Raw genomic sequence first — 25924 nt, 5'->3', positions numbered from 1 at the left:
TGGAGGATTTAGAGAATAGATCTGTGCATTTAAACCAGCTTATGATTTCCAGGCAATCAGGATGCAGCTTTTAATGTAACTTAATGAGTGGGAGAGTGATTGAATAGACATCGTTCATTTTTAACTTTGATCTCATAAGGACTCCATTCTGGGAGACTGGCACACTCTCAGTTTTAGGTAATGCAAGTGAAATACAATACTAAGCAGATATAAGCAAATATTATTTTCTGTTGAAGAGAACATCAAGATTTATTGACCTGAGTGGTAAGTATTGACTCAAGCAAATGCTGAAGTCAATGTTTACCGCAAGGGACAGTAAATCTTGATGATCAGAGAATATGTAGTTAATCTCAGAGTTTCATTAGAAGTATCTGGAAATCTTGTGGAATGAATCTCTTGAGTATAACTTTGCTTTTGGAAAAACCCAACAACCATCTTTTAAGTTGAAGACACAGAGTTCTTTAAAGTACTTGGACATATTGATGAGATTTTTTCCTGATTGTTTTTAACTTGGACAGCCAAGTTCCTGCCTTATGTCTGACAGTGTTATGAGCTAGCTTCTTTATCCAAGAAATTGATTGATATCAAGTTCAGTTAGATTTTGTTTATATTGTTTATATTATTTTGCATGATATTGTATATAAGTCTTAATGCACATAGTTTATAAGATAAAAGACAAGGAACAAATATCTTTAACATTTATAGTTTAGCGGAAATACAAGATCTCTATGTATGAAATAGGCAATGACACAAGGCTACGTATGACGCTTTATGTTTCTGATATCATAGAAATTATTTTAGAAAGTTGAGAGGAAAGTTGTTGAAAACTTAATGGAAAAGATGAACTGTAAAGAAATTCTTTTTTTTTTAGTTTTAATTTTAATTCCAATTAGTTGATAAACCATTTTAGGTATACAGTATAGTGATTAACAGTTCTGCACATCACCTGGTGCTTGTCACAACAAGGGCACTCCTTAATACCCATTATATATTTAACTCAACCCCTCGCCCCATTCCCCCTCCTTTCTGGTAACCATCAGTTTGTTCTCTATAACTAAGAGTCTGTTTCTTGATCTCTCTCTCTCTCTCTCTCTCTCTCCCCCTCTCTCCCCCCCCGCTTTGCTTATTTGTTTTGTTCACTAAATTCCACATTTGAGGGACACCTGCATGCCTCAGTCAGTTAAGCATCCGACTGTTGATTTTGACTCAGGTCATGATCTCATGGTTCATGAGGTCGAGCCCCGTGTTGGGCTCCGTGCTGACAGCATGGAGCCTGCTTGGAATTCTCTCTCTCCCTCTCTCTCTGCCCCTCCTCTGTTTGTGCTCTCTTACTCTCTCAAAATAAATAAACTTAAAAGAAAAAAAATCCACATATGAATGAAATCATTTGGTATTTATCTTTCTCTGATTGACTTACTTTGCATAATAGTCTCTAGCTCCATCCATGTCATTGTAAATGGCAAGATTTCATTCTTTTTTATGGTTGAATATATATATAATATATATTTATATACACACAATGGAATATTACATATATATAATATAATACACACACACACCACATCTTCTTTATCCATTCATCTACTGATGGACTCTGGGCTGCTTCCATATTTTGGCTGTTGTAAATAACACTGCTATAAACATCAGAGTGTGTGTATCCCTTTGAATTAGTGTTTCTGTATTCTTTGGGTAAATACCTAGTAGTGCAATTGCTGGATCATAGGGTAGGTCTATATTTTTAACTTTTGGAGGAACCTCCATATTTTTCCACAGTGGTTACATTAGTTTGCCTTCTCACCAACAGTGCAAATGTTTCCTTTTTCTCCACATCCTCATCAACACTTGTTTCGTGTGTGTGTGTGTGTGTGTTAATTTAGAGAGAGCGAGCCAGGGAGAGGGACAGAGGGAGAGAGAGAATCTCAAGCAGGCTGTACATGCTCAGTGCAGAGCCCAATGCGAGGCTTGATCTTACAACCCTGGGATCATGACCTGAGCTGAACTCAAGACTTGTACACTCAACTGACTGAGCCACCTGTCTTGTGTTTTTTATTTTAGCCCTTCTGATAGGTGTGAGGTGATATCTCATTATGGTTTTGATTTGCATTTCCCTGATGATGAGTGATGTTGAGCATCTTTTATGTGTCTGTTGGCCATCTGTATGTCTTCTTTGGAGAAATGTCTTCTGCCTATTTTATTCTTTTTTTTCTTTTCCTTCCCCCCTCTCCTCCTTTTAAAAATAATCTCTACACCAATGTGAGGCTCAAACTCACAACCCCAATATTGAGTTACACACTCCACCCACTGAACCAACCAGGTGCCCCTGTCCATTTTTAAATTGGATTATTTGTTTTTTGGGTGTTGAGTTATATCAGTTCTTTATATATTTGTGATACTAACCCTTTATTGGATATGTCATTTAAAAATATCTTCTCCCATTCCTTAGGCTGCCTTTTAACTTTGTTGATTGTTTTCTTTGCAGTGCAGAAGCTTTTTATTTTGATGTAGTCCCATTAGTTTATTTTGCTTTTGTTTCCCTTGCCTCAGGAGACATATCTAGAAAAAAGTTGCTATGGCCAGTGTCAAGGAAGTTACTGCCTATGTTCTCTTCTAGGATTTTTATGGTTTGAGGTCTCATATAGGTCTCTAATCCATTTTGAATGTTTTTGTGTGTATGGTGTAAGAAAGTGCTCCAGTTCCTTTCTTTTGCATGTTACTGTCCATTTGTTGAAGAGACTGTCCTTTTTCCACTGCATATTCTTTCCTGCTTTGTTCAAGATAAATTGACTATATAGTTGTGTGTTTATTTCTGGGTTTTCTATTCTGTTCCATCGATCTGTGTGTCTGTTTTTGTGCCAGTACCATATTGTTTTGATAATAAAATCTTGAGTAGGATTTGAATAGGCGGAAGGCTGTTTTAGTGTGAGAAATGATTAGATTTTCCAAAGCATAAGATTTTAATATGTGGGCTTAAAAATTTTCTATAAGTAATACATGTTAAATTACAGATATATTTGAAAAGACACAAATAAAAATAAACCCTACCACCAGAGATAACTACCTTTAACATTTTGATATATATCTTTGTAGACTTTTTTCTCTTCCTGCATATACAGGTGTGAAAAATGCAAAAATATTGTATGAATGAATGCCAATTCATATGAGTAAATGAGAAAATAAATATATAAAAGGATAGTATTAAATTGTTTCCTAAAGATTCATTAGCAATTTTTTGCTATTATAAGCTTATATCTATGGCAATTTAATTGATCAGTGAAAGTACTGTGGTCCTTGTGATTCCTAAGGTTTTCCTTCCTGACCTCATTGTTTTGACTGATAATGAATTTGTTATAATTTTTTTAGGTGCTGGGTCTTCAGCTCTGAAGAGGCCATTTGAAGATGGATTAGGGGATGATAAAGATCCCAATAAGAAGATGAAACGAAACTTAAGGAAAAGTGTGTATTCTTACAGATGTGAACTAGAAAAGATTTGTAGTCTCAGACAAGAAAAAAAAATTTCAAAGTGAAGAATTTGATTGATTTGAATTTGAATTTTAAGAGCATATCTTAACAAAAATTGATGATTGAAGAACTTTCTCTTGTTTTCAAGTTTCATTGCTTAAGATATATTAGTATTGACAAACTAAAATGATGTATAGATGTAGTAATTCATATCACTTGTATAATGATATTAGCATAATTTAAGTGACTTTAGAATTACTTATGAAGTGAAATTAATTTGTATATGTGTCTTCAAATTCTTGCTTTTTAAAACCTGGTGAATTTATAGTGATCACTGGGAACCTACAAATGCATAGGTTAAAGCAAAATGGTTTAATTTTTGATCTTTTTTTTTTTTTTTTTTTTTTTAACAGTTCTGGATAGTAAAGCAATAGACCTTATGAATGCACTAATGAGGCTAAATCAGATCAGGCCTGGGCTTCAATATAAGCTCTTATCTCAGTCTGGCCCTGTCCATGCCCCAGTCTTCACAATGTCTGTAGATGTGGATGGTACAACGTATGAAGCCTCAGGGCCATCCAAGAAAACAGCAAAACTTCATGTAGCAGTGAAGGTACAGTATTGCTTTTATTTAGCAGGGCTTTTTTATTATATGTCATAAATAAGGTGCTTATTTTCCTAAAATAACAGTATTTTTAAAGATTTTAATGACAATGACATAGAGACTTTTGTTACCTCTGGATTACAAAACATTTCTTTTTTGGTTATAAAATTAATATGTGTTGATTATATGGAGTTTGGAAAATGCAGAAAAAAATAAAGACAAAAAATGGGCAGATCACTAATATTTATATATAGTATGTTGGTTTTATTTACTTCCAATCTTTTTGTTTGCTTTTTTTTTTTTTTTTTAAATTTTTTTTGATAAAGAAAGTCACAGAGTGCAGGCAGGGGAGGGTCAGAGAGAGAGGGAGATATAGAATCTGAAACAGGCTCTAGGCTCTGAGCTGTCAGCACAGAGCCCGATGCAGGGCTTGAACCCACGAACCGTGAGATCATGACCTGAGCTGAAGTCGGGATGCTTGACCAATCAAGCCACCCAGGCACCCTTGTTTTTTTTGTTTTAACTTGAGCTTACAGTGTGTATGTAATTTTATCCACTGATTTTTTTTTTCATTTACTATATTGTCAGTGTTTTCTCATGTTATTAAAATCCTCACAAATAATTTTTAATGGCTTTATGATATAACATTTGGATGCACTATTATTTGTTTAAACATCTTCCTAGTATTGAATATTTTCTTGTTTGCAGATTTTCCCTGTCATAAATAAATTTAATTATTATATTTGTGCATATGGTACCTTTTCTGTATTCCAGAGTATTTCCATAGGGAATAGGTTCAGGATTGAACCAAGCAATCATGCATGTAGGTTTGTAGAAAGTTCCTAAATACTGGAATTTTTCCATGAGTGCATTTGCTGTCTCGTAGATTAATGTGAAAATGTCAAAGATCATGTAGACCAAAGATTGGTTTTCACTTAAGAAAAGTTCTGTTATGTAACAATATGGCATAAGATAGAATTGGTCTGTTTTCATGATCATTCCACTTTGCAAGTATTATTAATGTAGATGTGAACATTATTCCAGATACCAAGGATGTATCAGTGAATAAAACAAAGCCCTTGGCCTCCTGGAGCCTGCATTCTAGTGTGGAAAGAATTGGAGACAGACAACAGATATACCAATGAATAAATTATATGTCAGGTAGTAATAAGCACAATGCAGAAAAATAATAAGCTGTAAAAATATAAAACAATAGATTATATTATGTCTTGTTTACAAAAGGGTACTTTAAGTATGATAAAATAGTAAGAGTTTAAAATGAGGCAGAAAAAGAATTAATGAGAAATGAGGGAAAAAATCCAGGAAGAAAGCTAAAAATACAGTTTAATAACTTAGCTATAATGTATGCTGAGAATGAGTCACAAATTTAGATCTAAGATCTCTAACATCTGACTCAAAAGCTTGTGAAATGTCACTGTCTGTGACATAAGAACAGACAGTTGAGTATGAGGATTACAGTTGATTTAGTATAGAGATCAAGTGGGCATTCTCCTTGAGTAGGTTTTCATTAAAAGGATAGCAGTGATATCCTTTAAAGTTATCTATGATGCAGTGACAGTTTGTGGGTTGTTATAATCGCCTTTAATGTAAGCTAGTGGCCTCATAGCAAGTTGCAATTCAGTAAAATATGGGGGAGTAAGAGCAGTGGCTGATTTTGTAATATGACAGGATTTAGAGCTGTTTGTTCTCATAATTACTTTTAACATTTTGGTATGTATTTTTCCAAGCCTTTTTTTAAAACTGCAATTCTAAAATCCAGGAAGCACTGAAAATGAAAAATATTTCTCTACGTTTGATACAAACTCATTTGATGGGAAAACCTGACCTGAATTGATGCAGGAGTACTTTAGTCTTTATTATTTCATTTAATGTGAATATTTTATGTTTCTTTGCACAAACGTGGGGTAGCATCTGAACTTACTGGGGATTTGGAAAATATATAGTAAATATTTTGTATTAGCTTTCTAAACTCCGAAAAACTATGAATTCTCAAAATAATCTGGTCCCAAGGGTTTTAGATAAGGAATGGTAGGACCCACATAACGTGTATATAAAATATATATTTAAAATAAGTACTTTTTTGTTCATCCAAAAAATATGAGTTTTTTATAGTTATCACAAAGATTACTCTCCTTTTTAGTGATGGCCTAATATTTTTTTATTATCAGTGTACTGTAATGTATAATCCTTTTAGGTTTAGATGCTTCTAGTTGATTGCTTTATATCTTTTTGAATTAGTCTAATTATCCCTTAAGATATATATTCTAGGGTGCCCACCTGGCTCTTTTTGTAGAGCACGCGACTCTTGATCTTCGGGTTGTGAGTTTAAGCCCTATGTTGGGTGTAAAGCTTGCATTTAAAAAAAAAAAAAAGAAAAACAAGTAAACATGTGTTCTAGAAATGGAATTTCTGCATCAAGAAGAGGGCACATTTGAATGATCCATTCAGTAAATATGTATTGGGCTTCCTGTTATATGTCAGGTATATATTGCCAGATTGCCATCTATATATGGTAAGTTTCAGGTTTTGTTTATTATTTAAAAAAATTTTTTTTAAATGTTTAGTTTTGAGGGTGCATGTGCCTGAGCAGTGGGGAGGGGGGCAGAGCATCCAAAGTGGGCTCCACGCTGTCAGCACAGAGCCCAATGTGGGGCTTGAATCCACACCACAAGATCATGACCTGAGCTGAAGTCAGATCTGAGCCACCCAGGCACTCCTCAGATTCTGTTTATAAGAGTTTGAGAGTGTTTGGGGCGCCTGGGTGTCTCAGGTGGTTAAGTGTCCGACTTCAGCTCAGGTCATGATCTTGCAATCTGTGGGTTTGAGCCCTGTGTCAGGCTCTGTGCTGACAGCTCAGAGCCTGGAGCCTGCTTTGGACTTTGTGTCTCCCTCTCTCTCTGCCCCTCCCCCACTTGTGCTCTCTCTCTCAAACATAAACAGTAAGAAAAAAATTTAAAAAGCAAGAGTTTCAGAGTGTTTTATGTTTTATATCTAACATGTGTTTATGAAAGTAGGTCCCAGTAGATAAAAATTCTTACATTCCTTACTCAGTAGCTTGGTGTAGGGATCTGTACCTGTTAAGACAAATCATATCAGAGAATGAAATCAAAACAAAATAAGAAAAAAAAACCCGTCTTGCCACAGGAGCCTGGCTGCTCAGCCGCAGGCACCTTGAAGTGATGGAAATCAGTTGCCAGTATTTTCTTTCCTCTTCTGGCCCTTTTTCTGCTAGTTCCTCACAAAGAGCACCTTGAGAGACATAATCAGCCATATTCCATGAAAAGAATCTTAGTCATTGTGGGGAAAAGGTCTGCTAGAGGAGTGAAGGCTCTTTGGAGAGGTTCTTGGAGCCATCATTTCTTCACTATCTGAAGTCACGGATAGGACTTTCTTTTGAGTGGAGAGCCGTAGGGTAGAGTATGTTTCCATTTTACTTTTGTATAGTCTTTGAGGGGATCATCTGTCTCAGCCTCAGCTCCCCTTCCAGGGGAAGAAAGGGATGGTTACACTGGATTTCCCAGTCACCTTATGTCCAGGAATTGTCTTGTGATTTTTCAGCCCAGTTGATGTGTTTATTAGGTTTGATTTGTTTGCTAGACACTTGAAACTTAACTTTTTTTGGTGTACTAGTTTTTCTGACTTTAATGTTGATTCTAAGCAAATTTTTGTTTTAGATGTCTGAGAGCTCATTACTTTTTTCCTTTTAAAACTCTTGTAGCATATACTAGTTAATACCCTCATGTGTTCATAGAAAAATGATCTAATTTGACATTTTTTTGTTAGTTGGGCTATATTACAAGTACACTGTATGCCTTGAGCTTATCCATCAGTTGTATAAACTATTTATAGTATAGTGAAATATGTTGCTACAATAACAAGCAAATAAATGAATATGGCATGTGAGAAAGGCACAGAGAGAAATGGTGTTAAATAATTCACATTAGACTATTTTAATTATCTATGTTAAGAAAAGCTGCATGTCTTTAGTTTTTATTGGAATAGACCAATCAGATTTATTTGTGAGTCTTGACTTTCGACTTGTAGCTTGTATTAGCTAGTGTTCATTCCAGACTGATAACTATTCCCTTAAGATGAGATATTTCAGGAGAGGGTATTACAGGACTTAGATAATAGAGAAGACGTTTTCTTTATAAAACAGTGACAAGAATAAGATGTTAACATTCTTGATGTGTAGTACTACCTGAGAACTTCTAGAACATAAGATATTGAAAAGGGGTTCTTGGCTTTCTCCCTGTGATTACAAAGTATTTATGATTTGAAATGTTCAACACAATGCCAAGTTCTTCATATGAATTGGGTGAATCAGTTTCAAGTTTTCATGGTACAGAGTTCTACTTATGTCCATTTTTTATAGTTGTACTATTTTATGTTGGCAGAATCTGTTATAGAAGATGCTATTGTTTATAAAGTTTGGGCTGCCTGGCCTCTCACTTGTCAGGCTATAATAACCATTTTTTGAGACACCTCTTAGGTATAGGTATGGATAGGGATCATAAAGAAATACAACATTAAGTTGCTCCAGCAACTTAAAACAATAGTCAAAAGCTGAAATAGATACAGAAATCCTTAGGAACCTATCTCCGTATATTTTGATATAAACCTTTAAATTAGTAATTGACAGTGCAACATCAACTGCTTGAAAGAGGGTTATAAAGATGCTAGTGAACATATTGTCTTGTAAACATCTAAAAAGCAGTATAACCTGGAAGGAGATGTTAAAAGCCATGCTTGAATGTGTGTATGCTCACACACACATGCGTGCTCACATACACACACACACTGTTCAGAAAACTTTATCTTTAAAAAAGATACGAAATGCTGGGCATTGAATGGTAATAAAAGAATGGATATTGGGAGAAGTCATAAAGTAACTAGGCCTTGAGAGACAGGGGTGGAAATACAAACCTAAAACTGTTCCTGGTTCACTTAGTATAGAGAATAAGTCTTTGAATCTGAATCCTTTCAAGTGTTGATTATGGTTTAAGTTGAAAGCAAAGAGGACAATAGTAGAAAGGTTCAGAAAAAATTAACAGGTAAATTGGTTCCAACCTGAAGACTTCTTGATTCCCTTTCTGTGCTAATTCCTCCTAATGGATTGAGTCATAGAATTTAGAGGTCAGCTAATCAGTCTTCCTGTTTTGCAGATTGGAAAATTGAGGACGAGAGGAGAAATACAGGATTAGACTGCCAGGTCTTTTCTTTTCTATCCATTGCACTTCTTACATTATGCTGTTTTACTTTTCCCCTCACCCTCTTGGTTGAATTTGGCCATGCTGTTTCTCTACCTCTTGCCTCCAAACTAAATGAACCAGAAGCAGCCTCAGGTTTGCATTTCTGTCATCCTGTATTTAAACCTAATTACTCTGAGGATGTTTTTCCCATTCTCTGTGGTGAAATTCTAGCAGGTAAATTTTGTTTAACCAAGGATTTGTAGATTTAGACCATCTTGCTCTTCCTGAAAGGTGTTCCATAGATTCAAATGTTGTGGATTTGAAACTTGTTCTCAGTATTTTATCTGTTCTCAGTGGTCTCTGATGTTTGAATAAAACTGAATCTTAATGTAATTTGTACAGGTATTACAAGCAATGGGATACCCAACGGGCTTTGATGCAGATATTGAATGTATGAGTTCCGATGAAAAGTCAGACAATGAAGGCAAAAATGAAACAGTGTCTTCAAACTCAAGCAATAATACTGGAAATTCTACAACTGAAACCTCCAGTACCTTAGAGGTATATTTATATATTTTTTTCCTAAGAAAAAAAGTAGTGTATGTAGATTATAGAAAATTTGAGAGATGTGGAAAAGTGTGAATAAGAAAAAAGCATATACAAATGTATATAGTCCAGAGGCAGCCATTGTTATTATTAATATTTTGGTTTATTTCCATCCAGCCTTTTTCTGGGAGTATTTTTGTGATGGCAATTGTATTTCCATGCAGTTTTACATCTTGGTTTTTTTTTTTTTTTTTCACTCTCAAAATATCTGTAATGATAACTGTATAATGCACAATACATAATTATACCCTCGTGTAACTAGCATTTTCTTTTTGCTGGCCACGGAAGTTCCTTCCAGTATTTCACAGTTATAATGTATCAGCACTATCAATAATAACTGAAGAGTGAAAAACCAGAAGATCTGGCAGAGGAAATTTAGGATTATTTGAAGTTTGTGTTGAGCTGTGGGAGGCCGTGGGTCATCATCAAGTCAGTCTAGCCCTGAGGGAGGCATAGCCTGATCTAGTATGTTCCTCAGACTCTGAGTATGTCCTGACCTATGAGCGTATTGCCACAGATAATAGAATGGGACAAAAATCCAAGTACTGGGTATACCCAGCATTTTTGGGAATTCATGGGGCCCTTGTTTATTGCATTCTGCATGAGCAAAATTGTCTTCAAAGTAACAGCAAGAGGTTACATTAAGTTAAAAAAATGTTTTCATTTGTGGGCATGAGTATTTATCTGAGACTTAGTGCACTATGTAGTTTTTTACTCTATAAACCCCTTGTAGTACCTGTTTACTGCCAGATGCTGCAGAAATTATGTCCAGAGCCTCAAGATGTTCTCAGGCTAGAAGCATCAAAGGCATGTTCATAACTAATTATAATGTAATATGATAAGTACCGTAATGGCAAAATGAATATAATAATGTAAAATCTCAAAAGAGGAAGTGATTAGGAAACTTACACAACTATAAAATTAAAGGGAGTAAAATGTGAGCGAGGTTTTAGGTGATGAGGAAGATTTTGCTGTGTGGAGAAGAGGTGGAAAGAAGGCATTGGGGCCAAAGGAACAGGAGGTATAATGGCCTGGGGTTGTGAAAGTAGGTGTTTGGGAGGCACCAGGTGGGCTGGTGGGGGGTGGGGGAGCAGAGAGAGGCTGAGGCCCGACTTGTCATGGGATATTGTGGAGAGACTGTGGTGCCTGGCTTTTGAGAGGCCCATTCATTCACAGGTGATGGTCACAGGCAGGGCAAGATGTTTTACTGGCAGTGTTATAAAGACTTAGAAAAGAAACTACTCATTAATTATGAGACTCAGACTATTAAGTTGAGGGGAATGAAGGAGAGGGCGAACAGTGTGGGCTGCACTGATAGCCACATCCATGTGTGGCAGTTTTGGTAGTGAACACATCCATGCTTTGTTTCTATATAATGTAGTCATGGCATGGGCGTGGGGGGAAAGAAAGCCCTTATTCTTCATTTAAGTTCTTCATTTAAAATTAAAATATTAAAATGCAAATATTTGTATGTCTTGACTCATTTTTTATAAAAGTGATTTCAGATTTGGAAAGCAGAGAGTAATTACCATAGACCTAGTTTCAAAAATTACTCATTACCTTTTAAAGATGGAGACTGGACATTTGCTTTGAAATTTTAAAAAGATAGATTACAAAAAACTCTTCAAAAAGTGATTTTTTTTTATTGCATTCGACCCAGGCATGTTTATTAAACTAGGCTTGAAAAGTTGTCCAGTGTTTGACTTTTTCTACAGCATTAACCACTTACCAAAATCAGCACAGAGTAGTGTGTTAAGAGAATCTTGCTGTTCTTTGAATTTGTAACATAATAATTGTTTTGGGCATTCATCTCTTCAGCATTTCTTGAGCAATTACTATGGTAGAATTAGAGGCATGATCTCTAACCTCAAAAAGTGCTCAATCTTTGGGTCTTTCCTTTCTCAAGATTATAGTTGCAGTGTTTTGTCATTTGTTTTATTTTTGGTGCTGTCCTGCCTCTTCATTTGAGCCTTCACACTCTTACATGAAGTACTTCTCCTTATTGCAGTCTTAATCCTTCCTCGAATGAATTCTTTCTGCCACTCCTGGCGTGATTTTTTTCTACAACACAAATCTAGTCCTGACTTTTCTAGATTAAATCTCTCCGTGACTCCCCATAGTTCATGATAAAGTCAAAGCTCATTTGCATGGCATGCGAAGTCCTGTATGAATTGGCTCCTTCGATGGCGTTTCTGATCGGGTCCTGCCTTCCTGTCCTCACTCCCTTATAACAGCCACACTGTGCTTCTTGCTGTTTCCCAAACAGATGTTCTTTGCTTCTCTTGGGCCTTTCCGTGGCTGTTTCTTCTGTCTAGAATGCCCTTCTCCTTTGTTTCTACCTTATCATGGTCCGGTACTTAACCTCTTTAAGGTCAAATTCTCATGTCACTTCCAGGAAAACTATCCTGATTGCCATAGAAGGTGATTCCTTCTGCTGTGTTTCCATAGCACACATCTGTTCTATAATATACACTGTTTTAAAGTGATTATGTCTGTCCCGCTATACTGTAGCTCCTTTGGGCAGAGAATGACTGCTTTTATTCTTTTTTTTAATTTCAGAATCCATAGATTGTAGCCTACTGTTTTTACCTTAGGTGCCCTTAAATCTCTTTAGAGAGAACTGAGAGATGTGTAGGAACATTTTGTTCCCATCTCCCAAATTGAAAATCATTTCTTCCTAACCCTAAAGATGAAAAACAGTGAACACTCAGATGTCATGTGAATCTCAACTGTTCTGTCCGCTTTGTTAGTCATTTAAAGTATTATTCTTAGATCATGAACACCACAGAGCAGACCCTAGAGTGCCACGTAATGGCAAGGCCATGTTGCTCTTGAATACTGATCTGTTGAGACAGCCCTACTCTAGAGGCTGATGACTGATTGCCGTGCTTACTGCTGTAGAGTTTCCATACCTTTAAAGATATTTTGTCATTTGTATATTGAGGTGATCACACATTCTAGCTCCTAAATGCTTTACAGTATAATTTTTGAGCGTCTTTTCAGCAGAAACCTAGTATAATTGTATTAATGAGAAATTTAATACTCTAAGATCTTACTTGATTGAACCTCCTTTTAGGTAAGAACTCAGGGCCCTATCCTCACAGCAAGTGGCAAAAATCCTGTAATGGAGCTCAATGAAAAAAGAAGAGGTCTTAAGTATGAACTCATCTCGGAGACTGGTGGAAGCCATGACAAACGCTTTGTAATGGAGGTGTGTACCTAGATTCAAGCCAACCTTTTCTCCTCAAAGACATAGGATATCCTGAGCTCATATGTAAAAAAGTTTTAGACTGAGTTAATTCTTTTGGCACTTTGTGACTTTTGGTTTTTCCCGTGTTGTGATACATTTAAATGAAAACTATATAGAGGAATTATATGGGATAATTGCAGAGTGTTGTTCTTGATTTTAGGTAGAAGTAGATGGACAGAAATTCAGAGGTGCAGGTCCAAATAAGAAAGTGGCAAAGGCAAGTGCAGCGTTAGCTGCCCTGGAGAAGCTGTTTTCTGGACCCAATGCAGCAAATAATAAGAAAAAGAAGATTATCCCTCAGGTATGAATTAAGCATTAAACCTTTGCAATACTTTTGAAAAATATTACCAGAATTAAGTTTCCCTTTCTGTCTTTGTGCCACTTTTTCTGAAGTTGTTTCTTTTTCTTGCATTTGACAACCTTTTCCTTGAGTTAGATCGTGAATACTATGATAATGCGTGTTCTGTGGTCTTTGTAGGCAAATTATATATTAAAAAGAGGCTATCAGTATTACTTGGGGGCTTTCGGTCACTCTTGATGAAGTAGAGCATTGAGGGATCTGGACTTTAAAGAGATGTTGGATTTGTTTAGGGGAGCCACCGAGAGTACAGGGGCTTACTTTCATCAGAGTCTCCAGACGCACTTCCATTTCCTTTCCAGTTTTATCCTTTTGCATTATTTATTTTGTGTTTTCCTTTGGGGGGCAACACAGTAAAACTTGATCCTGTATTGCTTCTGTTCATTCCTGACGATGGGAATGTCAGTGCTGCTGCAGACCCAGGATTATAGCAACGTCTTTAGAAAAGATGGCCTCCTAATTACATGCTTTTGGATAACAGGTTCTTCTGTTATTTATGCATCAAAAATATTTTCTAGACATATGCTATGTACATGATTGTGAGGGCAAAAGAGATACACTAGTGAATATGAGACATGTTCTCTCCCTGGTAGAAAGTTCTCCCTGGTGGAAAGTGCTGGTTCAGTAATGTGGTAGAAACAAGTCACTTGAAAATGTTTAGACTAATAGGAGGTAGCTTAGATTATTTAAGATTCTGTTTTAGTTGGTTTAGTTTCTTTTACATATGCCGAGTCTTCTCGAGGAGGGTAGAATTGATCCCGGTTTGTAGATGAGGAAGCAAGGCCCAAAGAAATGAAGACGCTGCATTTAGTAGCGGAGCTAACTAATGGTAAGATCTCTTTAAATCGGGTTCTTCTCCGGGAATTCCAAAGACCGTGGGTATTCTGTTGCATATGATAGACATTGTAGAAATTTGTCTTGTCTTTTACTCATCGTAATAAACATTGTCTAAATTCTAGGATTCAAACTGTAAACAAGGAAAACTAACTTTTACTGAGATACAAAATACAAATAAAGTGTTTAAATTGCACTGGTACACACGTGGAGAGAGAATAAGTGGAATTTATTTTCCTAAAACCTTCCAGGATGTTTGCTAAATTAGTAGAAAGATAATTGTTACCTTGTTTGTTTTGGTATGTTTTTACCATGAGTTACATCTTGTATTGGATCATTTTAGCGTTTAAAAAGCTAATGCAGATAGTTATTAGGTAGTTAAGTTTGGTTCTAGTAGACATGAGCTCTATTTGTGTGGAGTCACTCTGCTGCCACCAGATTGTTACTTCCTGACTACTTGGATTAAACTGTGTTTAAAAAAAACAAAAACAAAAACAAAAAAACAAAAAAAACAAAAGATGTCTTCATGAAGTTCACCCGTTTTTAGAAATTTTCCATACTAGAAGCTATAAAACTCATGTGTTCAATGTGCTTGACAGCCAAGAAGCAGTCTATTTTGGATGTGTGGGCTACATTTTTTGTCAGCCAAATAGAAAAAATGGCTGTCCCTGTGCATGATACATTCGACCTTGAAACTGTCTTCTCCCCAGTTATTCTAGTGGTACAGGTGCTCCCAGGAGGAATGAAAGATGATGATTTTTCAGTGTGCGAGAAATGTGTGTATGCTCTGATGTTTAAGCTGTTTGAGATCTTGTTGACTTTATTCATTGCACAGTGAGCTTTGAGGCTCTCTCTGCACCTCCTTCCCTGCACCTGGGTTATAGCAGGGAATTCTTGTAGTTTCTAGTTTGAGTTTTTGTTGTGTCTTTATGTTAAAAAAAAATAAGTGTAATGTTTAATTTAAAACTAGATGTTCTTGATTTTCTTAAAATTTCAGTTTTAGGAAGGGATGTTTTAGGAGACTTGTGTTCTGTTAGTCCTTATCCTACTCTTCAGAGTTTTCTATTTTCTCAGTTGCTCTTTCTACTCTGAAGTAAAGAAAGTGGGTATCCTTATCCTCACTGTACAGTTAGTGGGGAGACTCTGGTAGATGTAGAGATTATGTGACTTTACTGGAGTCTCATGGCATTTTAGAGCCAGAGGGGACTTTAGAGGTGGTATTTATTTAATGATTGGTACATACACACACATACAGCAGCAGAAACAGCCTCAAAGAAACCATGTGACCTTCCTGGAATTCTCATTTTTGGCCTTCCTGTCATAGTTCTGTGTGTGTGTGTGTGTGTGTGTGTGTGTGTGTGTGTGTGTGTTTAAACTCCACTCAGGTTCACGGTTGATTCTTGGTGGTGGGTTGTTGCAGTATTTTTTCATCTGTAGGTGGAGAATTCAGTGGATTTCGAACCTAGGTATCAAGTGCCCATATTCCTTTAGTCAGGCCTAAAATGACTTTAAATATAATTTGACTGCTGAAATTTGTGTATAGAAAGTGAACTCTTTCTGGGTAACCCTCAAGTGAAAAGAAGAAATTATTTGCATATTTTTATGAGCCAACATATTCTCCAGAACGGCTCTGTAAGGTAGGTGTCATTTTTATTTTATAGACGATAAATTAAGGTTCAAGGTCATAGATGACTCATTGACTCATCTACAGGCTCAAGTTTCTCATAGAGGTTGTGCATTACAGAGGCGATGAGATGTTAGTTCTTATTTTTCTTAGTAATGAAAATGTGTTATTTTTAACAGGCAAAGGGTGTTGTGAATACAGCTGTGTCTGCAGCAGTCCAAGCTGTTCGGGGCAGAGGAAGAGGAACTCTAACGAGGGGAGCTTTTGTTGGGGCTACAGCTGCTCCTGGCTACATAGCTCCAGGTATAGTACAGCCTGTAGGAGGCCTGCTTCCTCTTCCGGGTCAGACTTTGAAGAACAGCCTCTCCTTTATTTTCTGGGGTTAATTATACACGGTCTCTGGAAACATAGCAGGAGTTTAAGACGGGTGTGCGTGGAAATTCAAAAGAAGAGAATCTATGGAATGTCATAGGTTTTCCCCTGGCATCTGCTGAGTGACTAGAGGCTTCCTGGAGGGAGGTGACAGAGGAAGGATATTGTACCTGGTTGAGGGGATGCATTTTGACAGTGAGGAAACTAACAGCTGCTCCACGGATTGAGGGGTGTGGACGTTGAGCAGGGTGCATTCAGCGGGGGCCCAGAAGGTGGTTGGGTGTGACAGGAGAGGGAAGCTGCTGGTAAGAGACTCCCTCACTGGGGTGAAGCCTGCTGTTAGTAGCATTTCTTTAACTCAGTGTTTGGGATTCAATAAAGGCTACAGAAGTACAAACAGGAAAAAAAAGAGGGAACTTACTTAATCCAGAGCTTACTCTACGTCAGAGACTTTTGCATAAATGATTTCACTTAATTGCTTTTTAATCTTCACAGTGTTTCCTCAAGTAGAAATTATTTCCATATTCTAGATGAGGGAACTAAAGTTTAATGGGAGAAGGCAGCTAGCTCAGGCTGAGACATGTAGCAGACATCAGAGCAGAGATTTGAACGTAGGTGTTTGCAGTTGCAGAGTTTATATTCTTTCCCTTTCACCACCTGGCTTGAGGGAGATGGGAAGAGATGCCCTCTTTTTGCCTTCTGTTCTAATACTCACATCATTTCAGCAGTGGATACAGAGCTGTCTCATTAAAGATAAGTTGTCTGCAATATTGAACGTATGGAGCTTTTTTCCTCTAAGTTTATTTATTTTGAGAGAGACAGAGACAGCGTGAGCTGAGGAGGGGCAGAGAGAGCGAGTGAGCAAGCTCTGCAGTGTCCACACAGAGCCCGACATGGGGCTTGCACTCATGAAACTGGGATCATAACCTGAGCTGAAACTGAGAGTCTCAGATGCTTAACCAACTAAGCCACCCGGGCGCCCCCACCCCCACTTTTTTTTAAGTTTATTTATTTGCATGTATGGAACTTTTGACAAGTAAACTGCTTGTAGTCGTTGGTCAGGATGAAATTGTCATAAGGATTGAATCTTACCCCATCAGTGTATTTTATGTAACATTCTTAAGAAGTTCACTTACATTGTGTGTGTGTGTGTGTGTGTGTGTGTGTGTGTGTGTGTGTGTGTGTTGTTTTGTTTTTTTATTATTTTTTTAATGTTTATTTGTGAGGGGGTAGGAGGGGCAGGGGGGACAGAGGATCTGCAGTGGGCTCTGCACTGACAGCAGAGAGCCTGATGCAGGAGGGCTCAGACCCACAAACCATGAGATGATGACCTGAAGTCAGAAGCTTAACTAACTGAGCCACCCAGGTGCCCCATTTTTGTTTGTTTGTTTGTTTGTTTGTTTGTTTGTTTGTTTAAGAAAGAGAATGGGCTATTTGGGAAGTTCTATGGATGATGTGGTTTTGGAATGAGACTTGTAGGAGTTGATTCCAGTGGGAGCGTAGCGCAAAGATGTGTCATACAAAGAATATATTCACTCATTCAAATATCATGTGCCTGCTTTGGGATTTTACTGTCATGGCTTATGATCGGGTAAGACATGCTGATGAAATAATCACGATTATAAACTGTGAAGGTTGTAATGAAGGAGAAGGGTATGTAATGTGAGGGAACATAACAGAGAAACTGGGTCTAGGCTTTGGGGCCTAAAGGCTTCCACAAAGAAGTGACACGTGACCTGAGCTTTGGAGAATGAGGAGGAGTTAACTCAGGGAAGACTGGGGTTGGAAGAGTGTTGCACACAGAGGGAGCAGCATATGCAGAGACCCTGTGCTGCTGGACCAGGGAACTTGGCTGGTGAGAAGGATGGAGGAAGGCCAAGACGTCTGTAGCGTGGAGAGCATTGTGTGTTTTGGGGGGGGGGGGGGGGGGGGAGACTTGACAGGGACGGGAGTGATTCGAGCTAAAGCTGTATGCACAATCCCAGTCCTGGAGGCTGTGGTTTGGATTTTGGCCTTAGAATGCTAAGTGCAGTGGGAAGTCATGAAGGGTTCTAAGGAGAGAAGTGACAAGATCAGACTTTTTTATAAAGATCACCATCTATAGTGTGAAGAATAGATTGTAGGGATAGAAGTGGATATGTAAAGACAAGTTAGAAGGTTTTGGTAAACTCATAGCCCAGGGCAGAGACAGTGCGGGTATCTCCAGCGGGTGCACGGCAAGGAGTGACCAGATTGAAGACCCTCCTGCAGAAGCCTAATTAATGGATTTAATGTGGAGAATGAAAAAAGAGGGAGGTCTCAAGGATTTCTCCCGGCATTTTCATCGAGAAGAACTGGGTGGGTGACTTTGACATAGAAGGAGACTGCTGAGGGATGAGGCAGGGAGGGAGATGGAGGAGGACAAGGTTCCTTGTGGTTTGATTCTGTTTATATGTCCCAAACTAAGACACTCTTCTGTGCATCTCACTGTTTCTACTGATACTTAGTACTGTTTTGCTTTATTCCATCATTATTTAAAGGAAGCCGCTTTTATTAAATGATGACAGGCGAGTTATTGAGATGAACTTTCTTGCCTGTGCTTACGTGTTCAGTGGGGGCTTTGTCCATCCGGTAGCGTCTGCGGTTGCTTGGTCTTCGATGCCTAGCCCCCGCCCGAGTGGGAAACACCCATCATCTAGTGGTGGTCATCGTGGAAGGCATCATGTGTGTCTGCTTGTTGCCAGGCGTGTTGGCTTTATAGTAACTTTTCTCTTATGTCATCGCATTGGCCTCTTTGAAAAGGCCTGTCTCCTGAAGCTTTTAAAAATGAAGTTCTTTTATAGCCTAGAGAAGATTCAGATTAGGTCAATTAGATTATGAATAGGTTATATGCCATCTGCGGAGTGTCTTCTGTGCAACAGGGACTGTAGTAAGTATTTTTACATACATTATTTAATTACATTCCCCTGCCAACTCAATTACTGTAGAAGACTGTGAGGCTCAGAGAGGTTAAATAACAGGCGCAAAGTCACCTTGCTAGTGAAAAAGTGGAGTGGAGGTTCGAATCCCACAGCCTGATCAGTGGCCAGCTTAGTAGTTGTGGTTTTATCTCTCCTTGAGGAGGCTTTGGTAAAACCCTTGAAACTGTAGCCTTGGCCGTCCAGCCAGCTACCTTTTCCTGGAATAGACATGATGTACGAACTTCTTTTTAAAGTATTAATTTCTCTTTTGGCCTCTGATACTGTTCCTATTTCATATTTCCTAGTGTTGCTTTCAGCTGCATTGCATCCTCTTGAAAGACAGGATTTGGGGAGCACTAAAGACTAAGACTTCGTTGTACTATCCCCAGTTTTATGTGACTTAAGTATAGACTAAAAAGTGAAAATTTTCATCTCTCTGGAAATGTTTGAGTTAGTCCCTAAAATCAGTTTACTCATTCAGCATACATTTGAGTGTTTTGTTTTAATCAAGAGATTTGGAACTGTGCATTCGAAGATTGACTAACATCTGCCCCAGTGAATGCTTGAGGTCATATGAGGTAGGAATAGACACTTGAGTAAACACTGTGCAATGTGATACAAGTTATAACCTGGGTGGGTGGGTGGGTGGGGGGGAGAAGGAGTGAACAGCAAACCCAGGAGACTTTACAGAAGAGGTGACATTTGGTCCTGATCTAAAGGATGAGTTGTAGTTGGGCAGCTAGAGAAGGAGGGAAAAAATCCTCGCAAGCAGCAGAAATGATTATAGAAAAAGGGGTTGTAATGTTAAAACAAATCCTTTTTTTTTTTTTTTTTTTTTTTTTTAGGTACAGTGTGAAGGGCTCATGTAGGTTTTATTCTGTTGTATTTTATTATTTTAGGGAGAGACAAGGTGAGCTGGGGAGGGGTAGAGAGAGAGAGAATCCTAAATAGGTTCCATGCTCAGTGAGGAGCATGATGTGAGGCTCGATCCCATGACCCTGGGATCGTGACCTGAGCCAAAACCAAAGTTGGATGCTCAACTGACTGAACCACCCGGGCACCCTTTGTTCTGTTTTATTTTGTTTAAAAAATTTTTTAAGAAAAATATTTTGAGAGAGAGTGCAAATGGGAGAGGGGCAGAGAACTAGGAGAGAAAGAATCCCAAGCAGGCTTCCTGCTGTCAGCCTGGAGCTAACGTGGGGCTTGATCCTATGAACTGTGAGATCATGACCTGAGCTGAAATCAAGAGTCAGATGCTTAACCAACTGAGCTGCCCAGGCGTGCCCCTGCCTCTGCACCCCATTCTATTTTAGAACCCAGTTTCCCTAAAGATTTACCCAAGCAATTTAGTATTTATGGATATATTTTAAAAAATATTTATTTATTTTTGAGAGAGTGCAAGCGGGGAGAGGCAGAGAGAGAGGGAGACACAGAATCCGAAGCAGGCTCCAGGTTCTGAGCTGTCAGGACAGAGCCCGATGTGGGGCTTGAACTCACGAGCTGGGAGATCATGACCTGAGCCGAAGTTGGGCGCTCAACCGACTGAGCCACCCAGGTGCCCCAGTATTTACATTTTTTAAAGTTGTTTTATTGAAAGGTTAAAGATGGGGGCTTCTGTTAACACAGTATTTCTAATCCCTACTACACTATAAAGAAGCTTGGAAGATTTCTCATTTTGCAGATATGGAAAGACAACTCAGAAATGAAATGTTTAAGGACATAAAAGAATCTAGAGCCAGAACAAATTGATTCAGAAACTTCTCTGTTCTTTAGACTGGTTTTTATTGACAGTGTGAGCCTTTTCCATAGGCACCAGATGCTAATGTTAGTTTTGCCAACATTTACTGAGAGCCTCTGTGCTGGGGCCAGGAATTCAGATTATCAGGAGACATGGACCTTGTCCCCAAGCTCACAACCTGATCCACATGCCCATTTTTAGCACCAGTTGAGGCTTTAGCCTGTTGTGGCACTGCCTTCTGAAGAAACCTGGAAAGTTCTGTTTTCCAACTTTAAAGAAATTAGTAATTTGAGTGATTCTCAGTGTTCTTTGTTCAACAAAGTATATGTAGGGAGTGGTTATTATGTGACAGACCTTCTGACAAGTTGTGGTGATGCAAAGGTGTCAGACTTGGTGTCTGTCACCCTAGTGGGGGACACAGACACGGAGTCGATAATTGTAACACAGCGTGGTAAGTGCAAGGAGAAAGACTATTCTGGTGGGTTAGGAGAACCTTGTAGGTCGTGCGAGAAATCTTTCACGGTAAGCGGGAACGGAGGGTGCGGCCACTGTGGGAATGGCTCTCGTTCATCCAGCATCTAGAAGTCCTCAGGGCCCAAGATGCCGGGCCAGGCAGTCCTTGTGAACTGGGCCAGGACCGGTCGAGTGCCCTTTGCTCTGGACTGATCTGCTTTCTTCTCTTTGTACCAGGCTACGGAGCACCGTATGGTTACAGCACCGCTGCCCCTGCCTATGGTATGTATGCCATGTTTCTGATTTCTCCTCTTAGCAGTGCTGTCACAGCAATCTAGAGCACAGTTTGTATCCAGGGTTTCTTTCAATGAATTGGAGGATCTCAGACGTATTCATTCTAGTGACCCAACTTAAATTCCCTTTGAAAATGCCACAACCTTGTGGTTCTTGGTTTGGTTGGAGTTGCTCTTCTCTCCGCTTTGCCTGATTGAAGGACTGCCTGTTCTAATTGCCTGTTTCTGACCATATGGAAATTAAATATTTTAAGTAGTTCTTCTTACAGCCAACTTATACTCCATTCAAAGGCTACTGAAGGGCCAAACCCGGTTTCTGGCTTGACTGCTCGCTGGTTACATGGCTGCATTGAAGTTTCTGGCTTGAAACCGTGTGGGTGACTTGAGTTAGGGTTAGGAAATGTTCACTTCAAATTTGTAGCCATTGTCCTTTTCCGCAAACTTTGCTTTAGAGGTGGCGTAAATGAGCCCCAGCGTGGCAGTGGGCTCTCACCAGCAGCGTTACTGAAGTGCTGACTGCAGACAGTCTGTGGTACGTGTTACAGAATCATAGGATTGTCTCCTCTCCCTCCAAAAATAAGAAAGTAAAATAAAAGTAAATGCAGAAATGAAACTCAGTGGCCCTTTGGATAACTTTTGAATGAGGTTTATGTGGCAATGGAGGCAGTAGGTTTGGAGTCAGTGATATGCCCTCTTAGACCTTTTCCCTGAGGCGCTACACGTTGTGGGTCCGCCATCTGCAGGATGTCTGCCACCGCGAGAAGAAGAGAGCATGGGTGTGCGTGCGCGTGAGAGAGCGTGGCGCGAGTGTGTGTGCGTGCACGGGTGAGCACGTGTTGGTGCGACCTCAGGCTGGATGTGCACGCGCACAGCACGGAAGGACGTGGACTGTCCCACTACTTGTGGCGTCAGCCCTCCACACGAGTCTCAGGACCCTTCATTATGCTTTCTCTCTTCATGCGTCAGCTTTTCCATCTTTGTTCAGATGAAAATTATGGGTCCTTACGACACTGCTAAATTGAAGCTTCATCTGATGTCCTAACTGTAAAAAATAAGTAGAAAATGAACAGTTTTACTACTTTCCCCTTTAAGATAGACTATTTCTATCCTGGAAAGATGTGGAGAAGCTGCAAGTGTCAAATGTTTGGCGTGAGTTTTCTCTACAGCAAAGTGCCCCGTCTGGGGTTTCCTCCTCTACCGGAATGTTTCCTCTGGAACACTCCAGTATGGTCAGGGCTTCCCCAGATTCCCCACGTCCCTGATGTGGGGTAATTGGGAAGTGAGAACTTATTCAAGAAAATGTTTCCACCCAGAGTTGCTTCTAAATTCAAATTCTCTAGTTCCTTGTGGTTTTGGCCATTTGCTTTTCTCATTCAGCCACCTTGTGGGTATCCTGGCCACCTCATCCCTCCTGTGAATTAGGTCTGGGCAGTTTATCCAAATGCATCTTGACTCACTGCTCCATCGTGCTATGTCTTGCGTGAGCGGCAGAGCACCTGCCTGCTGGGGCGGGTTGTTAAGTCTGTGTCTTTCTTTTAGACAAAGTGAAGTCTCACGTTCTTCAGTACAGGTTTGCTAGAGCTTAATTTTTCTCCTTGAAACACTGGTTTGTCTAGGCTTTAAGCTGCATTCATGTTTTTCCTCAGTCTTTAATTTTTCTCTCTTGTTCCTCCCTTTCCTCTAACATTATACTTTCACCCTGTGGCCTCTGAGCCCCACTTCAGAAGGCTCCTCTCTTCCATGTGCCATATAACTGACTTCCAAAGCTGGTGAAATTTGATGCCCCCATTTTTCACATAAAAGATTTGGTTTTTAAATGTTACTGTGATGCCAACCTACTAAAACAATGCTTTATTTTGGCTGTAAGGTAAATATGTCTTTTGGCCTTTGTAAAGCTGTTGCATGTGGGGTAATTTCCCTCTGATCATCTGGTGCTCTTGAATACCTGCTGTTGCTGCTTTGTGATTTCTCCATAGGTTAAATATTAGACTAGAAATAGCAGATTTCAAATCATGCTTGAGTATGCAGAAGTTTGTGAGGCCACAAGAACTCGTTCATTACAAAATTAAGAAAGTAGTTAATCTTTCCAGATTTGCCACGCCAATATCGGCAGTAGCCATTAAGAAAGTAAGTACCTGGTCGTGACTCCAGGTGGAGCGGTCTCTCTGGGGAGCGGAGGCCTGCACGGAAAGCTGTGCTTTGGGTCTTGACTGACAGCCATCCCTGTTTCTCCTGTAATATGTGATGTGCCAAATTGAAAACGATTCTGGATTTCTGGAGTCCCTCTGGAATATTAATCAGTAGCACTGCTTGTGATCTTTGGAACTCATGGCTGCTCACTCAAATGAAATTGCCTTCTGAATATCATTCTTCCTAGGATATAGCCCTCTTAATTTTGAGTGGAAAATAACTAACGATCAAAATATTAGGAGCAATTTCAAAACAGGAGATCTGTTGAGAGGTTTGTGGGTCTCCTCCCAGATGGTTCATGTTGACTGACTAATCTGGAAAAGGTTAACGATAATTACTGTAAGATATTTTTTAACCTGAAATTTTTATTGGATTATTAAACTTATTTGGAGTCCTCTCCGTTTCTTTTCTCTGTAGGTTTACCCAAGAGAATGGTTCTGTTACCCGTTATGAAATTCCCAACATATCCTGTTCCCCACTACTCATTCTTTTAGCAAATGACAGAAGCTAATTCCTATTGAACAACAAATACAGTACAATACAGAATGTTAGAGAAAAAGCCTTTTTATCCTGCTTTCTTTGAACACATACTTGATCAAAATTATTTGTAAAGAACATCTTTCCTACTTTTTGATTTTAACAAATGCAAATTTAGTTCTCTAAAACTTGAAAACAAAAAAGAAACTAGTTCTGTGAAACGGTACCTCATTTCCGGAAAATAACTTATACCAGCCCTTCTGTTCTAGGGAAATAAGTCTAGCAGTTCAAAGTTTAAGTTTTAAGAGGAGTATCAGATTATGTAAAATTAAATTTGTGAAGGATGTATAGAGTCTCAAACACTGATCACAAATAAACTGCTTTGTTGTAACACAGAGTACTGCCTGGTTCCTGACGCAGTCACTGATTCTTAGCTCTGATTGATATGTATTTGCCCCAGGGCACTTGAATTTGGGCTGTAGTTATTTTTTTTAATACAGTACAATAGAGACTTTTCATTTAAACTTTAACTTTGTAAATACTGAAGTGTGTAATTAAAGCCAATAAAATATGGGTTTGAATATTGTTTTAGCTTATTATTTTTGATATGTTTTGGTATCAAATTACAAGGAATTGAAAACTAATAATAACTTAGCCCTCGAAACCCATTCATTTGTAAGGAAACTGCTAAAACAAAGCAAAGGCAATTGTTAGCTTGAGCCAGTCTGCTCACTTTGTAAGCCCTTTGTACTGCTGTCCAAGGGCCTCCCCATGATAAAGGTACATTCTGTTATCCGAGCATTGCTTATTCAGATGATGGCACTACCCAGAGATGGGGAAGGAGGAATGTGATTATTTTAGTTTCCTAATTTCCAAGTTTTAAAAGAGAATAAATTAATCGATCAATCACCCTCTCTTGTTCTTGTGGCCTTCTTCACTCTGTAAGATATTGTGTTCACTTCCCTGGCTTTTTTCATGCAGATAGAAGATTAGCGATTTTTCTGGGATTCATTGAAAGGTCTCTTTTCCTCTTCAATTACATCAGAATCTAAAGCAGCAACAGGGTCCCCATAAAAACTTGCTCTTCGATTGTCCCAGTTCTTGTTGAGTGCTGCTGTGAAAAGTGACAGGTTTCAGCCATGGGTCAGCATTTATTTTTAAGTTTTTCTTAAAATTTATCTGATTAAGCTGGTGAAAAATGATCAGTCGGTAACATTGTGCTGTCCTGTAAAGGGTGCAGACCCGAGCCTTCCCCTTGCATTCTCGCCTTGTTTGGAAAGCCTATGATGTTACTAGAAGGTAATGGTTTCATTAAGGTACTCACCCCCATGAAGGCACCGGTGTGGTCCCGTGTGGATATTTCTAAGTCGCTGTGTCTTAAAAATGTCCGTTTTGAGTACGAATTAGCTTCCCTTTTCAGTTCTGCTTCTCAGAGCTGAACAGTGCCCATCAGTGAGAATGGGCTTCATGAAATACTGCAAATTTATGTACCAGATTTCTCTGGGACCACTAAA

General features: G+C 38.8%; 1 protein-coding gene across 5 annotated transcripts in view; it reads left to right on the top strand.

Moving 5' to 3' along the window:
- LOC123593634 (spermatid perinuclear RNA binding protein) overlaps positions 1-25924 on the top strand; it is an 85571-nt gene that overhangs the window by 45873 nt on the left and 13774 nt on the right. For 3 of the 5 annotated variants that reach the window (XR_006710417.1, XR_006710419.1, XR_006710418.1), the window contains 7 exons: positions 3361-3453; positions 3873-4072; positions 9679-9837; positions 12959-13093; positions 13293-13433; positions 16128-16251; positions 21688-21732. Coding sequence is in view for 2 of the 5 variants with exons in the window: in XM_045469817.1 (XP_045325773.1) it covers positions 3361-3453; positions 3873-4072; positions 9679-9837; positions 12959-13093; positions 13293-13433; positions 16128-16251; positions 21688-21732; positions 24351-24427 (974 nt within the window). In the remaining 3 variants the exon portion in view is untranslated. The other 2 variants (XM_045469817.1, XM_045469818.1) reach the window with 2 other exon arrangements.

Source organism: Leopardus geoffroyi, chromosome D4 (genome assembly GCF_018350155.1).
Source record: "Leopardus geoffroyi isolate Oge1 chromosome D4, O.geoffroyi_Oge1_pat1.0, whole genome shotgun sequence".
Lineage (NCBI taxonomy): Eukaryota > Metazoa > Chordata > Mammalia > Carnivora > Felidae > Leopardus > Leopardus geoffroyi.
The sequence above is the reverse complement of the archived record's forward strand: the minus strand, read 5'-3'. Positions and strand labels throughout refer to the sequence as shown.